We start from the raw sequence: 23,217 nt of genomic DNA, 5'->3' as shown, positions 1-23,217 counted from the left end.
CATTGTTACTTCTCTTCTGTTTATTAATTTTCCTGAGATAGTTCATGTTATACTACATATGTATTTATTATGCCTTTCTTTCTAAAAACAGTATGTATTAGATTACTCAGTAGTTGTATATAAAGAACTGTGGGTTTTTCCCCCTCACATTTTTTCTTTTGAATTTAGGCATAATTTATACACTGTATATTATAAAACATAGGACTATAGATGACTTTTCCCTATGAATATAGTTATGTAACTGATACCCAGATTAAGATATAGAACATTTTCACATCCCAGGAAACTCCCTTGTGCCCCCTCCTAACCTGTATAATGTGCTCTCAAAGGTAATTACTTCTCAGAGCTCTTTCATTTGTTTTTTTAACTTCACACAATCAGAGGTGTGTGTATTCTTTTGTATCTGACTTGTTATAATTTCTGTGAAATCTATCCATGTTATTGGTGTGTAGTGGTTGTTGACTATCCATTTTGGGATAATATTTCATTGTATGAACATAACAATGTATTTTGCCATGCTGTTTATAGGTACCTGGGTTCTTTCCAGTTTGAATCTATGGCACTGTTGTGAACATTATTATACTTATTTTTGATGAACATATGTACTTATTTTCTTGTGAAATTATGGGTAACTGGGTGTATATATACATATATACTTAGCTTTTGAAGATAACACTAAACATGTTTTCCTTTAATCAACCAATTAAAACTACTACCGCTGAGTTTCACTTGCTCCACATTCTACCAACAGTATTGGCAGTCTTTCTCCAAATTGTTTTGAAAAATTTAAATCACTAGGAAAGTCTCAAGGATTTTTTTTTTTTTTTAAGATTCAGGTGTGAATAGCATGCTGTAAAATGCAGAGGTCTTAGTTGTTTATTTTGAGTTTTGAAATTGTGTAAGCCTGCCCCTAAAAAGATACAGTCCATTACTCTACAAACTTATTTAAATGGCCTTTCCAGTTACAATCAGTCCTCCTCCACCAATCCTTTGCACCATCCCAAACCACTTTTCTGATTATATTAGTATAATTTGTCAGTTTATTTGTACACATTTGTGTAAATGGAATTCTTCTGTTTCATGGTCCTTCATTTGTAGTTTTTGACATCCATCCATGTTGTTGCAGGATCTGGATGCTGAGTATATTGTAGCTTACTACCAGGGTGCCATTGCTTCTAGAATGTTTAGTAGACAAAACTGGGAAAATACGTTAGGAAAAAAATATTGATACCACCAATTGAAACTTTTTATCTTAGGCTTCCTCCTTATTTTCTGTATTCTGTGTTTCAGACTCTCTGTTTTTTTCAGAGAGTATCCTGATTCTCATCAAAAGAGTTTCTTTTAAATAACTCATAATACTAATTTTAAAGTACTGTCCAGTTATGGAAAATATAACTTGAAAAGTAAGTAGTATACTAATACTAAAGGCATACAGACATAAAAGTTATACATATAATATGTTCTCCAACTAAAATATAGCAAGTTTTAACTTTAACTGTTGTATGTTCAATTTTTATATATTTGTACTTTTTTAATTTAATTTTTAAAAGGTAGAGTACCTTTGAATTTCAGATAAAATTCAGGTCAGTAAGTCTTTTTTATTTTGAGGGAATTTTGTGCTAGTTTTATTTTACTGTTAAATTACAGCATATTTATTTTTGCAGAGCACATTAATCTATTGGCTAAGAATTTTAGCAGTAGACAGCTAATAAATTATGTGAGTCCTCATATTGCCTCATACTTAGTCTATGATCTTTATGAAGTTTATTTCTTTGAGCCTCAGTTTCCTCATCTATGTACCTTATGGGGTATTGTGAGGATTGTGTATGTGTGTTTCTTATCATTTAATTAATGGTGGTAGTTGTTAAAATAATGCCTAAATTTTATTTGGTGATATTAAATTAAGGTAAGATAAAAGAAGATATGAGAGAAAAAATTGACAATAAGGCTTACTATAAAAGTACTTTGCTTTTGATTGATGTAATAATCCTTAAATGCCTACTCTGTTGTGAAAACCAAATTATCTGCTGCATGTTATATCAGGATATCTTGGGGACACAAGATTTATAAATTTGTTCTAAGTAGTTAATTCATGGATATTTTAAGAAACTTACTCTGTAATAATGTCTGCTAATTTCAGACTAAAAATTTTTCTAGGTTATTAGAACTATAGAATATGCAATTAAAATGTTTTGAGTAAAAGTTCTCTAATAGCTAAAAATACCTTTTTATAGGCACTGAAAGATAGCACAGAAGTGGAAATTGTGGATGAGAAAATGAGAAAAAAGATAGAACCAGAAAAATGGCCAATTCCGGGCCCTCCTCCACGTAGTGTGCCACAAACAGACTTCTCCCAACTGATTGATTGCCCAGAGTTTGTACCAGGCCAGACTTTTTGCTCACATACAGGTAACAGTTTTTCTTCTAGAACAAGCAGTGTAATGGTGGGCTATTTGGTTCAATTTACCTATCCTTTCAAAAGGCTTATTTAGATTCAATAGAAAAATTAAAGATAACTAAATGACTTAAATAGGGATTTAAGAATTATGGGTAAAGCTCTGCTCTGTTCTTATGTACCTTGTCATATGTGGAATTTCTGTCCATCTTCTTAGTTTTACTAAATGATTATAGATATATTGTGCCAGTTTTCCTCTTGTAAGATTGGAGTAGTCTAGTAGGATTGAAATAGTTTAAAAGTCTTATACTCAAGAGTGGGCTTGACTTTAATGTTATTACCTGTGTGCTTCATCCTGTGCTTCAATACAGGATGACCTATATTCGAAAGCAGACATGGGGTACTGTTATGGAATTATTAAGATTATAGATTAAGGAATTGATGGTTGTTAGAATTTCCAGAAACTGCTTTAATATTAAGAATTTTTTCCTGGATCATTTTTAAGACATTCCCTCTTGGGAAAAAATATGTGTGCTTAAACTTTTTTCAGTCAGGGTGATGATCTACTGATGCTCTTGGATGTCATTTGATCGGAATATGCAGAGGAATAGGTGACTCACTGAAATATTATAAACATTGGAACAAATCGTGCTGCAGAAATGAAAGCGACCAGACTTACTTCTGTGCAAGAATGTCTACTCCCAACTCCTTGTGGAGGAGGTTGGGCCACCACTACAATGGAGATAAACACCTTTTGTGATGATGATGATGATGATGAGAGACAGACCAGAGGACTGCTGTTGTTTTTATAGGAGCCACAATTTGTGTGTAATTAGCCTGGGCTGCATGTGCTACTTTTATTTACGGTGGGCAAGTTAATTATCATTCTGGAAATATTGGAAGATTCTGTCTTTTCCTCCCAGACTTTTGTACCTGTGTCCAGATCAATAAAGCAGAAATAGAGAGGCTTGAGTGACATTTCCTAGATTGTTAGGTCCTTTGCTTTTGGATTTGCCCTTCTGTATAGTGTACAGTGTACAACTCACATGCTGTTATAATATTACACATGGACTGTAAGATATATTGATGTGGACACTGAGGGATAAAACACTTGAGAAATGAACAAGAGCATTTTTTTCTAAACTCTTCAAAATGTATTTTTTATACACCAGTATATGAGAATTGCCATCAATAAAGTACTGATGGACAGTCTTACAGATATTTTTATTTAGTGTTTCTTTGGTTGTCAGCCCTCTGTGCCTCTAAACCTAGCAAGCAACTTGGGCAAATGTTTTAAAAGTTGAAGAAAAGTGGCAATTTTTAGGTTTTATTATAAAAGACATGTCTGATTGTATAAGTTAGATTAATTTATTGTGTAAACCTGGGGTCCAAGATGACATTTTTATTCTGCTTATGAACAGGCTTTACGTGAGTTAGATAGAAATAGAATATACTTTTCCACAGGTAGCTAAGATAGGTCAGTCAAGTTGGTGATGCCCGTTCATTTAACCATTTATGCATTATTAATAAAATTACAAGAATAAAAGCACAATGTCTTGTACATTTTTGTGTGTTTTAAATGTACACTCATTTACATCTCACATACATCTTGCCTAAAATAAGTCATAGATTTATGTCAAAAATTTTAGGTTAAGTTATACATCATAACTAGATGGATAATGAAGGCATATAGGAAGACAGAATGTACTTAGAGTTATGCTGATTCACATGACATTGTAGGAATAAATATGTAAATTCAACCTTTTCCCATGAATCCCCAGATTTCTGACCATAATAATCACCCTCTGATGAGAAAGCCTTGGTTTCCTAAATTCAGTAGAGAGTAGTATGTCACCAAAGATTTGAAATGGATATTAGAATAGGAAATGTAGATTGTATTTATCTGTGCCTGTAAGTAAACAAATTTTATCCATATCCTTTCCTTCTCTGAGATGACCTTAATCTTCAAAAACCTAACAATCGATGTATACGTTCTGACGGATTTATATGGTAAAATATTTAAATAGTTTTGGTTTTTTTAAACAAAAAAATTAAAATTTCTATTTTTCCCTCTATGGAGGTTGAGTTGTGTAACATGAGTTCACCTTTGCACTGAACAGAGGACCTCAATGCACCAGAAAATGTTGATTATGGGAATGGTAAGATGTTAATTTTAAAATTTAGGTCTTGCAGTTCTTTGGATATAGAATTACACTATCAGCTCTTAAGTAAAAGGATTTCATTCATCAAAATTGAGAGTATTGGGTACTGGCCATCTTGGGGTTTTTTGATGTTGTTTTGGGTTTTTTGAAAAATGTGTAGGAGGATCCCTAATGATTTTTTAATAAGCTGTGAGATTTCCTTTGAAAAGTTGCAGAAGTGTTCCTGAGTGTGCCACATATAGAATTTATAGTCCTTTAATCTATATTATTACCCAGATTCAGGGTGCATAAAGAACTCAAAGTAGGACTCTCTTCGGCAGCACATACACCAAAATTGGAATGATACAGAGAATGACAGGCAAATTTGTTAAGCGTCCCATATTAAAAAAAAAAAAGCCAAACTTGATAGATGTTATAGAATACATATGGAGATTTATCTCTGGAGAGTCAGGTTGACAATTTTCAATTAATGGAGGCAGCAAAGATTGAGTTAGAACCTTTAAACGTCCAAGTATGTGTCTCATTTTTTTTTTTTTAATCTGTAAGTTTAATGTCATGTCATCCAAGTAATAATCACTCATTTGTTCTTGGAAGATGAGGGTGTTACTGTTAATCCTTAAAATTTATACACATAAGGTTTGAAATCTTTTTTTTACAAAAGAAAACATAGAGCAAATGTGTAGGTAATTATAAGATGAACACTTTCTTTAAAAAATCTAAATTTTATTGTCTTGCCTAAATTCTTTGTTATTTTAATGTCATTTTATTTTTAAGCACATGTGTTGTGGATATAGTTAAACATATCACTTCGTGGTAGAAACATTGAAGCTTAGAGAGCATTCAGAAATTATTATATAATAGACTTAAGTAGGTGTTAAAAATAGTAGTTACTGATTTCCCTACTATGTGCCAGTGCAGTTTTAATCATTTATACATGAAGTGTGCATAGTAATTTAGTTAATTCTCACAGTTGCTAGGGTAGGTAGTGGTTCTTAGTCTGTTTTTAAGGATTTATTCACTGCATGAACATAGATGATTTATACTATTAGAAATAGGGTTCTCTGCTGTTAAATGTTTTCCCAATTCTATAACTTTAATATTAATACTTGCAGCCCAAACCTAGCATTACACTTGTACTACCTTTGTGGATCAATTAATGATTCATATACCATTAATTAAGAAAGTTGTAAAGCAGCAATGTCCAATAGAAATAGAATGTTTTCCACACATGTAATCCCAATAATTTTAATAGCCTGAAAAGCTACAAAACAAATGAAATTAATTTTAATAACATTTTAAATATTTTACCTATTTACCTTAATATTGTTAATTAAAAAATTATGGATCCATTCTACCTTAAAAATTTTTTTGTGCCAGGTATAAATGTGGACCTTATACTTATCCTGAACACATTTTAGAACTGGCCACATTTCAGTTGCTCAGTAGCTGGTGGCTGCATACTAGACAATGCACTTTTAGAGCCTTTTCCATTATGAAGGAATATCCATTTAGAAAAATATAGTAATTTGGTATTTGAATCCTGGATCTAACTGTGCTTTCTTGGAGAGGATAATAACTCTAACATGTAGTAGATGAAGTAAAATCCTGGAATATTAATCTTAAACCCGAACTCCTGGAATGTGCCTTTGCATTTTCATTTAGTAAAAGAAAAAAAAGATGGTTGGTGTTCATTTATTTCAGCTTTCTCCATGTAATATTCACCTTTGCAGCATTTTCAAGTAATTGGCTTTGAGGACTAAAACAATGTTTAGCATTTTAGAGTATAAATTAGTATTTAAAATTTTTGTATAACACAAGTACAGATTGCATTATAACTTAAAACGTATTTGTTGACCTTTCAAAAAGGATTTGTAAAGGAATCAATTAGGAATTTATTTATAGAGTGTGTAATTATTCTGATTAGAAGATAGTGTGGAGAAAGACATTTTTAATCCCAACAGAGTTTTTAAATGTTTTAGGGACACTGGGGTGATCAGTCAGTTTAGCATCCAGCTCTTGATTTTGGCTCAAATCATGATCTCACAGTTTATGGAATTAAGCCCTGCATCTGGCTCTGCACTGACAGTGTGAAACCTGCTTGGCATTCCCTCTATCTGCCCCTCTATCTCTCTGCCCTTCCTCTGTTTGCACATGTGCGCGCTCGCTCTCTCTCGCTCGCTCTCTCTCTCTCTCTCTGAAAATAAACATTAAAAAAATCTTTCACATTTTATTGCCAGAGCAGTGCACTTTAATGATGTGACATGCTACTCTATTTACAGTATTCAATATGAGCTAAGTGGGCACACTGCATTTGATTAAATCTCATTAAGCAAAGGAAATGTGAAAATTAGGAATAAGGGCTTACTATAGATCATAGCAGACCTGAATGACTGATTTTGCGTTCAACAAAATATACATTTAGTCTGTGGCTTAGAAGCATTTGAGGTTCCATAATTTAATTATATAACTAATCGATTTTAAGATTGCACAGGGAATTGATCACTAAATAGCTGTATTGTCTGAATTAGTGACTCAGTTGATATTCAGAAGTTTGAATGAATGTGATCTGTGTAAGAGTTGGTGACATTCCTTTTATCTATTATTCACTGACTTCACTCGAATATATCCTACAAGCTTTTCAGGTTTGAAAGTCCTTGGGAAAATTATAATTGAGATTTGATTTACCATGTTTTTGTGAAAAAAATTAAACCCAAGAAAAAGGAAGTGTTTTATAAGTAAGAAAACCATTATTTTAACTAAGTGCTAACTTAAAATTTTAGAGTCTGCCCCAAATTCTCCAAGAATTGGAAATCCACTGAACCCAAAGGAAAATATTGAAACAAGTAATCTCCAAGCAATATCTAGAGGTCTGTCTACCAGTTTGCCTGACTTGGATTCACAACCTTGGATAGAAGTAAAAAAAAGACATCGTCCATCTCCAATGAAATTGAAGGTAAATTGTTATAAGCCGATTGAAGTGTAATACATTTTGGATTGACTATAAGGCTACTATATCTTGTTTGTCAAGTAAATATGTAAAATTTGGAAAAGTTTTAAAAATTGGAACTATTGGCCATAAGTAAAAACTACTACTCAGTAGTTAAGAATAAGTTCTATTGTGTTAATTTAAAAATTTTATCTTTTATTTCTGAATATGACTTAAGATCTTTTGATTGACCCTTTTACTTGTGACCAATTTAATTTTGAATAACTCCATTTTTTAAAACCTGGCAAAAATTTCCTAAATTGTGAATTCGTATTATAACCTTGTTATATTATTTGTAACTTTGTTAATTATAAACGGTACAGATTTTGTACATGTGTTTTGGTGATTCCATGTACAGTAAGAAAGAAGAGAGTGATGAGATTTTGCTTCACCAGGGAATATTTGGCAGTAACTGGAGACATTTTTGGTGGTTGCACTGGGACAGTGGTATTGCATCTTATGAGTGGAGGCCAGAGATGCTGCTAAATGTCCTATAATGAACAGGACAGTGCTCTCTCCCCCACCCCCAAACAAAACAGATTTACCAAGCCTAACATGTCAATAGAGCGGGGTTTGAAAAACCCTAATCAAAGATAACTTTTTAATTAGCAATATTGGTTAAACATAGACTTATATGTTAAAAGAGTCCCCCCTACTCTCCACTCAGGGAACATCTTAAAAGCCTAAAGCAGCTTTCTCAAAACAAGATTTTCTAAAGATCCTGATTAATTTTTATATTTATCAAGGCAAATAACATCCCTGTATTAGCTAGGGAGTTTAGATAAAGATAGTGTCTTGGACTCAGTGACAAAGATTTGTATAATATTTTATTTATTCCAAGATGTACATTATTTCCTCCACATTAAAAAAATCTCTACATTTCAAGGTCCTGGGTGGCTCAGTTGATTAAGCATCTGGTTTCAGCTCAGGTCATGACCTCATGGTTTTATGGGTTTGAGCCCCACATCAGATTCTGTGCTGGCTGCCGGAGCCTGCTTGGGATCCTCTCTCTCCTCTGTTTGCTCCTCCCCTACTCATGTTGTTTTTTCTCTCTCTCTCAAAATAAATAAACTTTAAAAAAAGAAAAATCTCCACATTTCAGGATTTCTTTTAAAATAATGGTTCTAAAAAAATAAATAAAATAATAGTTTCATACTTCTTGGTAGGAAAATAAACTGATACAGCCTCTGTGGAATACAGTATGGGGTTTCCTCAAAATTTAAAAATAGAAGTTATCATATGATTCAGTAATCCCACTATTGAGTATTTGCCCAATTAAATGAAAACACTAATTCAAAAAGATACATGCACTTCTACATTTATTACAGCGTTATTTACAGTAGCTAAGATATGTAAGCAATGTAAGTGTCCATTGATAGATGAATGGATAAGGAAGATGTGGTATATGTGTACAATGGAGTCTTACCCATAAATCAGGATGAGATTGTGCCATTTGAGACAACATGGATGGATGGGGCTAGAGGGTATTATGCTACATGAAACAAGTCAGACTGAAAAAGGCAAATACTATGTGATTTCACTCATGTAGGATCTAAAAAATCAAATGAATAAGTGAATTAAAAACAGAATCAGACCTATAAATATAGAGAACAAACTTATAGTTGCCAGAGGGGCAAGGAGTGGGGGGAAAAGGGGACAGGCAAAATGGGCAAAAGGGAGAGGGAAATAACAGGCATCCAGTTATGGAATGAGTAAGTTACAGTAATAAAAAAGCACAGCTTGAGAAATATAGTCAATGATACTGTAATAATGTTGCATGGTGACAGATGGTTGCTACACTTGTGGTGAACGTAGTGTAACATAAAACTTGTTGTATGGCTGTGTTGTACACCTGAAACTAATGCAACATTGAGTGTCAACTCTACCCAAATTAAAAAAAAAAAAAAAAAAGGAAAAACAATCTTCCTTTTCTTATGAGAGCTGGCAAAGGAAAGTTATGAACACTGCAAACTAGTAGAGAGGTGCCCAGCAACTTAAAACTCCAAGATGGATTTCTTTTTCTTAAGGGGCTTAAATTCAGGAAATGTGCTAATTATTAATAAAGCAAAGTTGTGCTAATTTCAAAAAATAAAATAATGGTAAAATTGATAGCATCTTTGATAAAAAGAAAAATCAAATGTTTTTTGGCAAGGTAAGTATTGGATTCTGATGTATAGAGCCAGCAAATTGGTAAGGGAATCTGTTTTAATAGTGGAAAGAATTAATTATATAAGATCTAGGACCTTCAGTTTTATGGCCAGAGCATATTGGTGACATTAGTAAGATCTGAAATGTACTCTGATGTTACAGAGTGAGGATGTGGCTTGGAGGAAAGATGACTATAGGTTCTGGGGGGCTAGATATTTCAGTAATACCTGATGAGGTAGGTTGCATACCGACAATGTTGCCAACATACTTGAAAAAAAATGGCCTTCTTAAAATATATATTCTAGAGTGGTGTAGCTTGTTCAGAGATGTTTTCTTTAGAAATCTGAAAGCATTTTTCCAGTGTTGTTTTGGTCAGTTTGAAGTTTAGTCCCTTTAGATTTTTTGTATCAAGTAGCTTTGTTGTTGAGGTTTTAAGATTAATTCTTCATCCCCACTCTTGAAATTTCAGATAATGTATCTTAGTATTGGTGTGTTTTTATTCATTGTGCTGAGTATTCATGTCCTTTATTTTAGAGAAACTCATGTTTTCTTTTGTTTTTTCAACTTTTGGTATTCTTTTTTTATCTAATGTTGGACTCCCAGGATTAATCATCTGGCTACTGTTTTTCTGGAGTTGGGGATTTATAAAAGATTCTGTATTCTAATATTTCCATCAACTTTTTTTCAAGTCTTTGTGGGTGATGATTTTTAGGGCGATGATTGTCTCTTAAATGGTGATTTTTAGGTGATGGTTCATATTAATTATAGGTAAATTGGCATGGACTTCTATTGTGGCCTTGTACATCTGCTTATCCAGAGACCTTTCTCCACCTGAATGTGAGGTGTGATTGTGCACACTCTTGGTTAAGTGTAAAGGTCCAATTAACTTAGACTTCTAGACCTTGGCAGAGAACAGTCATTCTGGTTCTGGGTCTCCAGAATTGATAAAATCAGTACTTTTCTCTGGGAGGTAGGATTCCTTAGTATACTTTATTCACTGGTAAAATTACCTTCTCTTTCTTCCCCTTAACTCTGTTTTAGAAGTTAAGAATAATACTGGAATGTGTTCATGTCTATCTAATTCCAGCGCTAAAAACATAAACCTTCCCTTGGCAAATCTTTCACTTTTTTTTAATGTTTATTTGAGAGGGAGAGAGAGAAAGATAAGCAGAGAGAGAGAGAGACAGAATCTGCAGCAGACTCCAGACTCTGAGCTGTCAACATGGAGCCCAAAGTGAGGCTCGAACTCATGAGCTATGAGATCATGACCTAAGCCAAAGTTTGCTTAACTGACTGAGCCGCCCAGGTGGCTTGGCAAATCTTTCACTTTGTTTAGAAAGCAATTCTTGGGCTTTTAGTTGGTAGTAGGTTTTACAGCTTCATATTCTCAGATAAGAGTATGGGACCGACTGTTCTGGCTGTCCTGATTTTGATGGTTGTCACATGGTCCATTCTTGCACATTGTACTTACTATCTCAAAACTTTCTAGGACTCTAGTGGAACCAACAGTGTCTTTTACTCTGTTTTTAAGTTTGTTTATTTTTGAGAGGGAGAGTGCCCCAGAGGAGGGGCAGCGGTGGGGGAGAGAGAAGCCCAAGTGGTCTCCGCATTGAGTGTGGAGCCCATTGTGGAGCTCAGTCCCCTGACCCTGAGATCATGACCTGAGCCTAAGTCAGGAGTGGGATGCTCAATCAACTGAACCACCCAGTCCCCCATTTTTTAATTTTTAGAGATAGCACAGGAAAAGGAAAGAGGGGCAGAGAGAGAGAGAGAGAGAGAGAGAATCTTAAGTAGATTCCATGCTCAGCACAGAGCCTGACATGGGGCTTTATCCCATGACCCTGGGATCATGACCTGAGCTGAAATCAAGAGTTGGATGCTCAATTGACTAAGCCACCCAGGTGCCTTGCTGTAGTATAATGCCATTTGCTTTCTGCTTTCCTGAACATTAGAACAGTTTCTGATCTTCAGATAGTATAATACTTGTTTTCATATTGACATGGATATATTCTTTTCATTACTGCATATCATTACTGCAGGTAAGTATGGTCAGTCAACTCATCTTCAATCCCAAATCTCTTGTCTGTTCCTCACAAATAAAAAAATATGTTTGAAACAGAAATTTAAATATAACTGATATAAAGTAAAAAGTAAGAGACTCTGTCTAGGGTTTACAATTCTTAACAGTTTGATATTTATTATCAGATCTTTTTCATGTACTTGCAGATGTTAATAACAGGATGTATAGTTTCTGTTTTTAAATATATTCACAGTGTGTTAAAACTTAGTTGTTTTTTTTTAATAAAAAACACCATTTACTAGAATATTAGCTCTATCAGGGCAGAGTTATTACTTATTATTGTATACCCTTTCCTTGAACAGTGCCTGGCTCACAGTAAGGACCCACGTAATTATTGACTAAATGAAAATATACTATATTAATAGGAGTCCTCAAAGAAAGGGATTGTTTTATTCTAGGCATAGGAGAGTTGGCATTTACTGGAGGATGATGATTGGTCATAGGATGGCATAGGAAGATAATATTGAGAAACCTGCTTTTTTGTGTTGAGAGTTTTGGAAGTCTAGACTAGGTTAGATTTTAGGAGATTTAGGATCTGAAAGTTTGGACTTGTTATGTCACCTAGTAAGAAGCAATTTTAATTTTTTCAGGAAGGGCAAAATTCAGCAATTGAGTACATGTTAGGGTAAATTTAATATGGAAACCAGGCCACATTGAGTGGAGGTGAGGATCAGGCAAAGGGATTATATAAGAAACTAGCTAGTGGCATTAATGTAATTGTAAAAGTTCAGACTGGGAAGTCTGACTGTTGAATTTGGAAGTCAGAAAACCTTGATTGTTTTAGTCTTGACTAATTTTGAATGAGGACAAATTAACTTCATATCTCTAAGCTTTTTTTTTCTCTCATCTGTAAAATGAATTGCTGTGGTGTAGTGGATGAGCTAAGCACCATTCTAACTCTAAAAGGAATCTTTACTATAACCCTCCCTTTACTCAATTTTGTTTTTCTTTAGCATTAGACTTAGTGTTTAGCAAATACTTTCTATTTATTGGGCTAGAGTACTACTGATTTGATTTTCTTTTATAATTTGCCTGCTGACTAGTCATTGAGCATCTTAGGCTTCATATTACTTGTAATGTTATTATGTGATTTTTTTAAGTGATAAAAAATTCATATATAAAATACCACTTTTTTCCTTCAGGAATCAGCATTTCTACCTGAAGAGGCATTGAATCAGCTATATCCTTCAGGTGAACAAGAGCAAGAAGATCTTGACTTTTTATTTGATGAAGAAATGGAACAAATAGAAGGACGAAAAAACACATTTACTGATTGGTCTGATAATGATTCAGATTATGAAATTGATGACCAGGATTTAAACAAGATTTTGATTGTAACTCAGACACCACCTTACATGAGAAAACATCCTGGAGGAGATCGAATGGGCAACCACATGTCTCGGGCAAAAATTACATCTGAACTTGCTAAAGTCATTAATGATGGTTTATATTACTATGAACAGGATCTATGGATGGAAGAAGATGAAAACAAACACACAGCCATAAAGGTAATGGTTTCTGGCCAACAACATCTTTCTGCTGATACTGGTTTTTTAAATATATGTTGTTCCCTGTTTTTCCTAAACTTAAGGCCTTATTAAGTTTTGAATATAAATAATATTTAATTTGAAAAATTCCTAGAATATAACTGATAGTCATAACTTGATATATTATTTAATTAAAATGACAGTGGAATGAATAAAAGATATTAGCATTCACTAAAACCCTTTTATCAGGTGAAAATAATTAGAAGGTCCTTTCTAATAAGAAGGAAAAAAAAAACTGAAGTTAGGACAGCCTTAGTTTATATGCTTATTTCTGGCCTATAGTCACTCCAACTCTATGAGTAAGGTTTAAGAGAAGCATTACTTTTGCTGACCCCTTCCATCCTTCACTTCTTAGGCTATGGTGCATGCTTTATAGTAGTGGAATTGGTTGTGGACACGGATAGAAGATTAAAATGACTGATTGTCTTTCCTTGTCCAGTCACTACTCTGGTGCTAGGGATGCTCTTTGAAACCTTGTTCCAATTTTTTATCTTGAATTTCACCCCACATCCTGGTACCCTATCCTAGTTTTAAGGTAAAATACAAGAGCATCAGAGTACTCTACTAGCTGTCTGCATTCCTTTGATATGAATTTTAATGATATAAGTAGAGAATAAAAGGGATATTTTTCTGCATTAAAAAAGTTAAATATTTTTTCTTGGGATAGAATAATGAAGGAAAAGTTGTATGACTATTCTTTGCCAAATAGAAGAGAGATCTTAGTCAGAAATAGTTACAGTTGTAGGAAGAGAAGCCTACTAACTAGTGATTGAATAGAAGGGACTGGCTCTCCATGGAGATTCTTATCAGTAACAGAAGTGTACTTTCCTTCTTGGCTCTTCATTTCTTTTCTTTCATGGAATTTCCATCATTGCATTTACCTCCTTACCTTCTCTACCTGTTGCTTTTTTGAAGACCATTATTTCTCAGGGTGTTACAGCTTGTCTGTGAATCAAGAGCCTGAGTAGTTCTCTTGGTCTTGCTGTGGGAAAGGAAGTGTGTTTTTATAAAGTTTCTTGGTTGAAGGTCTTTCCTTGTCTAAGCATTGTTATTTTATTTGTGATCCTTAGGTTCTATAAGTAATCTCTAAATCCTTTTTGGAACAGAAAGAGCTAGAAATAAGTTTAATAATATATTAAAATTGCATTCCTTCCATTCCCTATCTCTACCCTGCTTTGTTCTTCACTGTCTACCATTCTGTATTTTGTACCTCTTTTCTGTTTTGGTCACATGGATATGAGATCTATGAGGATAGGAATCTTATCTTATTTTGTACACTACTGTGTCTTCACTGCTAGTGCACAGTAGTGCTCAATTCATATTTGTTAAATGAATAAATCATGGATTAAACATTATGAACTAACCAAAGAAAAGCCAACCACCATATATAATATTGGTTCTATGAGAAGAAAATTTTTTGAGTTTCTTTTTTTTTTTTAAATAGTTTGTCAAATTGGTTTCCATACAACACCCAGTGCTCTTCCCCACAAGTGCCCTCCTCCAACACCACCACCTCTTTCCCCCCCCTCCCCCTTCCCCTTCAACCCTCTGTTCATTTTCAGCATTCAATAGTCTCTCAAGTTTTGTGTCCCTCTCTCTCTCCAACTCTCTTTCCCTCTTCCCCTCCCCCTGGTCCTCCATTAGGTTTCTCTCGGTTTCCTGTTAGACCTATGAGTGCAACATATGGTATCCGTCTTTCTCCACCTGACTTATTTTGCTTAGTATGACTCCTTCAAGGTCCATTTGTGTTTCAAATAATGGACTTACTAGCCACCTTGAGAAACATGCTATTTGTAGGTGATTATTTATTTGCTTTAACTAAAGTGTAGACAACAATAATGAAAAACCATGTATTAATTAAAAGCCAGCATCTGCCTATCCATGAAATATTAGGAGAAAGTAATCTTGGCTATATGGCTCCAAGCATTACGGATCTGTTCATAAGTATGTTGTATTTAACCTATGTACATTGGTCCCTATGTACATTTTTATCACCTAACTTATTCAGAAACGTATTGTTTCTAATTCTGTGCTCAAGTAATTTTTTTATTAGAGTTGTACTTTCTTTGTGGGCCTGCTTAAAGGGAGAGAAAACAATGATTTAATATATATTTGTTAAACTCCTACTGTGGGTTAGACATTGTGCTAGGTCCTGGGCGTGGAATGGGAAGATAACAATAGGGTCTCTACATGCCTGGTTCTTAAAAATAATTATGAAGATAGACATTAAAATAAGCCCACAATAAGTATTTAATCACAAATTATGATAAGTGTTCTAAAGGAAAAAAAACAGCATTCTCCCTGATTGGGTTTTCAGGGAATGAGAAATTCACAGTGACAGTGAGGTCTGAATTATGAGTAAGACTGAACCCTGCAGAGAGTAGGTAAACCATACTCTGGGCAGAGGAAACAGCAAGTGGCAAGGATCTGAGGGAGGAAAGAATATGGTATATTTGTGGAAATGAAAAAAAGTCTGTTTATATTATTATAAGAGGACAGTTATAACAGGATGTAGGCAGACATCTGATCATATATGGTTTTGTGGGCCATGTTAAATTGTTTGGAATTTATCTAAAATTAAAGTATTTTAAGAGTTTTACAGAAGCAATGGGACATAATCTAATTTTTAGTTGTATAAGATAAGTCTGGTTATTATAGTGAAGAATGGATTAGAGATGGGTACAAGAGTGGCAGAAGAAATCTACTTGGGGCTATAAAAGTAGTCTTGGGTTGGTTATTGGTAACTTAAGGCAACTTGGTTAGCCAAGGAACTATAGAAATAAGAAAACCCAGATCTGAGCCCTGAGGAATCATTATTTTGGAATTGTAATTGGAAAAGTGGTGCTATGGAAGCCAAAAACTGACTTCAAGAGGAAAGAAAAATCAGATATGTCAGGAGCTGGACAGATTGAGTTAGATGCAAATGAAAAGAATGCCAAATTGATAGGGTAGTTTGGTGATCTTTTTTGATTTTGCAAAAGGCGTTTTTGCTGGAACCAGAAGTTATATTGAACTGCACCTTTCTCTCTCTGGCATGCTTTTACTGGTGAAGATAGCTCAAATAGCCTTTTAATAGATGAGAAAATATCTACTTAAAATCCTTGAAGTTGGGGCCCCTGGGTGGCTCATTTGGTTAAGCAGCCGCCTTAAGCTCAGGTCATGATCTCACAATTCATTGGTTCAAGCCCCGCGTCAGGCCTGTGCTGACAGCTCAGAGCCTGGAGCCTGCTTCTAATTCTGTGTCTCCCTCTCTCTGACCCTCCCTCACTCACACTCTGTGTCTCTCTCTCTCAAAAATAAATAAACGTTAAAAAAAAATTTTTTTAATCCTTGAAGGTCAGCAAGATAAGTTATTATCAGAATGAAATTGTTGACAAGTGTGGAGTATTGAAATCAGTGTTGCCCTGGAGGCCATTTTGGAATTTGGAGAGTTTGAGGATTTTAGCTTTGCAGAAACCATCTAAAAGGGGGAAAAGACCCAAACCTAAGGCTGAGCCAAAGTTGAGGATTCCATCAAGTTTTCTTCCTATTAAATTGGTACCTAAATGAAATATATCCTCAATGAAAGAAAACTTGCTTTCTCACCTATTCCTCTAGGGGACTAAAAACAAATTTCCTTACTTGTGCTGAGCAGAATAAGGAAGGGAGAAAAATGGCTTAGAACTTATCATGCAACTTAAATTCATACTGTGTGGATGACTAATGTAACCACTAGTCATGAATTTAAAGTGATTATGACATGCTAATTTCCCAGAAACCTAGCAGAAGCCAGCATAACTCTTTTGTGTGGACATTAACATTTATTCTAGACCTCAAATAATTTACTCAAATTATCTTAAAAGGAAAGTGAGCAACTCACAAATTTGATAATCAGACAAGGAAATATGGTATCACATGTGAGAATGAGCAAAAAGTAACAGCAAAACCATGCCCCAAAATAATTTAGATATTTTAATTATTATTTAAAAACATTTTTTAAAATGTTTGCTTAGTTTTGAGAGAGAGAGGTGAGAGACACAGAGCTTGAGCAGGGGAGGGGCAGAGAGAGAGGGAGACACAGAATCTGAAGCAGGCTCCAGGCTTGAGCTAGCTGTCAGCACAGAGCCTGATGCGGGGCTCAAACCCACGAGCTGGAAGATCATGACCTGAGATGAAGTCGGACACTTAACCAACTGAGCCACCCAGGTACCACTTAGATATTGGAATTATTAAACAGAATATGGAGTAACTACATTTCCTGTGTTTAAAAAAATAAAAATATGGGTGGGGAAGAAGAAATTCTAAATGATAAAATTCTTAGAATTTCAAGTAAAAACAGCTCAAGTTGAAATCAAGAACTCAGTTGAAGGGATTAACAGCAGATTAGATACAATTGGAGAGTCAGTGAAATGGTAGCCAACTTTACAAGTAACTTCAGAAATCAGCACAGAGATGCAGAGAAATAGAATATATGGAACAGATGGAATGTTACTCCAGAGAGTCTTTGCTTTTATTTGCTACATTTCAAACCAAGTTTTATAGAATTTAACATCTACTGGATTTTATTATATAGTTTTTTATTTCTTTTCTTTTTTTAAAATCTTTTTCTGAAAAGTTTAAATGTGGAATACAGAGTGATAGAAATGGTCTAAAATGACGTTTAATCAGAATTTCAGAAGGAAAGGTGAGAGAAAATGGGGCAAAGTCAGTATTCTAAGAGGTGATAGCTAGGGCTTTTTCTTAATTGAAGAGAGGTACCAGAGTAGAGCAGCCAGGGGGAAAAGGCAGATTACATCTAAAGGATGAAGAGTGGTCAGCTGGCACCTGACTTTCCAATAGTTAACAGTTGAATGCAGTAGGCAGTGGAATGATAGTTTTAATATACTAAGGGAAAATAACTATCAATCTATAATTATGTGTCTTGCAAAATGTCTTTCAAGTAAGAGGGTGAAATATGAGAGAAATTATAATTTGGAGGGCCTCACCAAAGGTAATTGCAAAGGTAGCATGATGATTTCAGATGCCAGATATATAGAAAGGACTATAGAGCAAAGCAAGAGATACGTGATAAATCTAAATATTAACTGTATAAACAGTGTCTTATGGATTTAATATAACATTAACACGAATTTGGAGAGTAAATACTATTTGAGCGTGCTTGAAAGTTTTCATGGTGCAGTTTGAAGGATACTCTTCAAACTATTTTTATTAAAACATAAAATTAGAGGGAATAACCATGAAACTAGGAGAAAGGGAAATGTGGGATAAATAGGGGCTTCCAGCACAAAAATAAGGTGGTAGATTTAAACTCAAATATTTAGATAGAAAAAATAAATATTGTAAGAGTATATGTAAATAAAATGAATTGTGTTATCTGCATGTGACATCAAAAAGATAAGGGAGCAAAAATGTTGTAAAGATTGGAAGAATATACACCATACAGTACTAGTCAACAAAAATATCAATATGCAGATTCAGTGTAAACCCTATCAATATCCTAACTGGCTATTTTGCAGAAATTGAGATGATCTAAAATTTATATTGAAATTCAAGGGACCCAGAATAGCCAAAACAGTCTTTAAAAAAGAACAAAGTTGAAGAATTCATACAGAGTCCCGATATTAAGATAGGGTTCTCTCTAGGGTACGCAGGCCAGTGGAAGAGAATCAAAAGCCCAGAAATAAACCCTTGTGTCTGTATTCAACTGACTTATGGCAGAAGTGCCTAAACCACTTATTCAAATAGGGAAAGAATAGTCTTATAAATAAGTGGTCTTGGGATTTTCATATGCAAAAGGGTAATTTGATGCCACCCTCACTCACCATGTATAAAAATTAACTCATTTGATTTAAACATTTAAATATAAGAGCAAAAATGATACAACTATTGCAGGAAAACATAAAAGAAAATCTTTGTATTTGTTAGTGGTTTCTTATATGACACCAACAGCATAAGAAATTAAAAAGTTGGATTTCATAAATTTTAAATTTTGTACTTCATACTACACCATGAAGAAAATGATAGGAAAAGGAAAAAACCCACAATACCATTTACATTAGCACCTCTTCCCCAAAATAAAATAATGAGGTATAAAGCTAATAAAACCAGGTACAAGATATATATGAGGAATATGATAACTCTAATAAAAGAAATTAAAGAACTATTGAGACAGGAAGACTCAATATTATGAGGTTTCCCCAACTTGATCTGTAGATTAGTACAGTTCCAATCAAGATTCCAGGAATTTATTTTGTGGATATTGATTAAATGATTCTAAAATTTATATGGAGAGGTAAAAGACCAGAATTGCCAATATTGAGGGAGAACAGTTGGAGAATTGGTACTGCCTGACTTCAAGAGTTACTATAAAGCTACAGTGATCAAGACAGTATGGTATTGGTAAAAGAATAGACAAATAGGTCAATGGAACACAATAAAGAGCCCAGAAATAGACTTGTAGTAATGTGATAAACTGATCTTTGACAAAGGAGTAAAGGCAATACAATGGAGAAAATACAGTCTTTTCAACAAATGGTGATGGAACAACTTTACATCCACAAGGAAAAAAAATGAATCTAGAGACAGACCTAGTATTTTTTCCACAAGAAGTAACTCAGAGGGGATCAGACCTATGTGTAAAACACACAAAACTATAAAACAAGGAGAAGATAAGAGAGAAAATGTAGATGATCTTCAGTTGGTTTTGACTTTTTAGATACAATTTCAAAAGCGTGATCCATGAAAAAAGAAAGTAAGTCAGAGTTCTTCTAGACACATAATGGACTGTACCTAAAGCATGCCAAAATAAATAAATAAATAAATAAATTTTTCAACAGTGTGAAAACAACTGGATTAAAAATGGGCTGAAGAGCTAACCAAAGAAAGTTATATTGATGGTTAATAAGCACATGAAAAGATACTCTGTATCATGTAATCAAGGAAATGCAAATTTAAATAGTAAGATACCATTACACATGTTAGAATGGCCAAAATATAAAGAAAACATCAAATTCTGATGAGGATCTAGAGCAGTAGGAACTTTCACTCCTGTTGGGAATGAACAATTGTACAGCCACTTTGGAAGACAGTTTGTTTCTTACAAAACTTCTCTTACAGATTCTCTTTCTCCCTTTCCGCCCTTTCCCTGCTCATGCTCTATTTCTCAAGATAAATTAAAAACTTTATAAAAACAAAACCCAAAAACTAAAACTACTCTTGCCATACTATCTAGTAATTACCTTCTTTGGTGCTTCTCCAAAGGAGCTGAAAACTTAATGGTCACACAAAAATTTGCATATGTGGGGTGGGCTGGACTGGTTGGCTTAGTCAGTAGAGCATGTTCCTCTTGATCTTGGGGTTGTGAGTTCGAGCTCCATGTTGAGGGTAGAGTTTGCTTTTTAAAAAATCTGCATATGAAAAAAAACCTGCATATGTTATTTACAGTACCTTTATTCATAATTGCCAAAACTTGGAAGCAACAAGATGCCTTTCAGTAGGTAAGTGGATGAATAAACTCATATATCTAGACAATGGAATATTATGCAGTGCTAAAAAGAAATAAGCAATCAGTGGAGGAATCTTAAATGCAAATTACTAAGTGAATCCAATCTGAAAAAGTTACATATTTACTGTATGATTCTAAATATTTGACATTCTGGGAAAGGAAAACTATGGGAATAGAAGAAAGATCAGTGATTGCTAGGGTTTGGGAGGGGAATAAGTGAATAGGCAGAACAGAGGTTTTTTTAGGGCAGTTAAAATGTTCTGTATGATAGTACAGTGGTAAGTACATGTAATTATGCATGTATCAAAACCTGTGGGATATACATACCAAGTATGAAACTTACGTAAACTATGGACTTCTGGTGATTATGTTGTGTGAGTGTAAGTTCACTGATTATAACAGATATAATACAGATTGTAGGATGCAGAAAGTTGATAGGGGAGAGTCACATAATTTTGCTGTGAATCAAACTGCTGTAAAAACACTGAAAAGGCAGGTTAGAAGAAAATGTTTGCAAATAATATTTTTAATAAAGGACTTGTATTTGTAATTGAGAACTCTTGTAACTCAATAATAAAAAGACAACCCAATTATTAAATGAGCAAAGAATCTGAATAGACTTCTTTTCTGAAGAAGAGACACAAATGGCTAATATTCCCATGGAAGATTGGTTGACATCATTAACCACTAGGGAAATGAATCAAAACCACTATGAGGTACCACCTTATATCTACTAGGATGAGTATAGTAAAAAAGATACATTCACAGTTGTTGGTGATGGGGAGAAATAAAAATCCTCATAGACTACTGGTTAGAATGTAAAATGGTTGTGAGTATTATGGTTAGTGAGGTAAGTCAGTTAGAGAAAGACATGTATGACTTTACTCATATGTGGAATTTAAGAAACACAACAGATGAACATAGGGGGAGGGAAGCAAAAATAAGATAAAAACAGGGAGGAACTGAGGGGTGTTGGGTTGGGGAATGGGCTAGATGGCTGATGGGCATTAAGGAGGGCACTTATTGGGATGAGCACTGGGTGTTATATGTAAGAGATGAATCACTGGGTTCTACTGAAACCAAGATAACACTGTATGTTAACTAATTTGAATTTAAATTAAAAAAAAGTGTAAAATGGTCCAGCTGTTTTGGAAAGCATCGTGGCAATTCTCAAAAGGTTAAACAGATTTGTCTTATGATTTAGGAATTCCTTTCCTAGATATGTACACAAAAGAAGTGTCAACATATGTCTACACAAAGACAAGTACACAAATGTTAATTGCACCATTATGAAAATGGAAAGAACCCAAATGATCATCAGCTGATGAATGCATAAGCAAAAAGTGGTATAACCATATAATGGAGTAGTATTTAGTGGTAGGAAGAAATGAATACATGCTGCAACATGAAAACATTATGCTCAGTACCACAAATTATAAGATTCGGTTTGCATGAAATGTTCAGAACAGACAGAAATTAGATTGGTGGTTGTGGGGCATAGGTTGGGTGGAAATGTGCTTGGGAGGAAATAAGGAGTGATTGCTAATGGATACTATGGGTTTTTTTTTTGTTGTTGTTGTTGTTTGTTTTTGGAGTGATGAAAATGTTGTAATCTTGATTTTGATGATGGTTGCAAATTGCATATACTAAGCCAGTTGAATCATATGCTGGGATAGATTGTACCAATTGTGGATTATATCTTTAAAAAAGTTTTTTTATTTTATAATTTTTATTTATTTATTTATTTTAATACTTTATTGTCTAGTTGGTTTCCATATAACATCCAGTGCTCTTCCCCACCAGTGCCCTCCTCCATTACCACCACCTCCCTTCCCTCTCTCCCTCCCCCTTCAACCCTCAGTTCGTTTTCAATATTCAATAGTAGAGAGGGATGGCAAAACGTGAAAAAGTTTTTTTAAAAAACTCAGTGCTAGCCAAAGTGATCTACAGATTCAGTGCAATCCCTGTCAAGAGCCCTTTTGGCATCTTTTGCAGAATTAGGAAAATTCATACTAAAATTGATATGGAATCTTACGGTATCTTAGAGCCTAAAACAATTTTTAAAAACCATGCAGTTAGAAATACCACATTTCTTTGTAGTAGAGGCTAAAGTCTGGGATTGGGATGCCTCCCGTTTTGGTTTTTCTTCTTCAATATAACTTTGGCTATTCGAGGTCTTTTGTGGTTCCATACGAATTTGAGGATAGTTTGTTCTAACTTTGAGAAGAATGTTGGTGCAATTTTGATGGGGATTGCATTGAATGTGTAGATTGCTTTGGGTAGTAATGACATTTTCACAATGTTTATTCTTCCAATCCATGAACAGGGAATGTTTTTCCATTTCTTGGTGTCTTCTTCAATCTCTTTCATAAGTTTTCTATAGTTTTCATCATATAGGTCTTTTACATCCTTGGTT

General features: G+C 34.2%; 1 protein-coding gene across 2 annotated transcripts in view; it reads left to right on the top strand.

Moving 5' to 3' along the window:
- Nucleotides 1-23,217, top strand: part of LARP1B (La ribonucleoprotein domain family member 1B) — a 128,297-nt gene that overhangs the window by 31,122 nt on the left and 73,958 nt on the right. The window contains exons 9-11 of one of the 2 annotated variants that reach the window (XM_029941096.1): nt 2,235-2,409; nt 7,338-7,510; nt 12,914-13,279. In XM_029941096.1, coding sequence (XP_029796956.1) covers nt 2,235-2,409; nt 7,338-7,510; nt 12,914-13,279 — 714 coding nt within the window. Of the gene's footprint in view, nt 1-2,234; nt 2,410-2,945; nt 3,948-7,337; nt 7,511-12,913; nt 13,280-23,217 lie in introns of those variants that run through there. The other variant, XM_029941106.1, reaches the window with a different exon arrangement.

This window comes from Suricata suricatta, chromosome 1 (genome assembly GCF_006229205.1).
Source record: "Suricata suricatta isolate VVHF042 chromosome 1, meerkat_22Aug2017_6uvM2_HiC, whole genome shotgun sequence".
Lineage (NCBI taxonomy): Eukaryota > Metazoa > Chordata > Mammalia > Carnivora > Herpestidae > Suricata > Suricata suricatta.
This window is presented reverse-complemented; position numbering and strand designations above follow the sequence as displayed.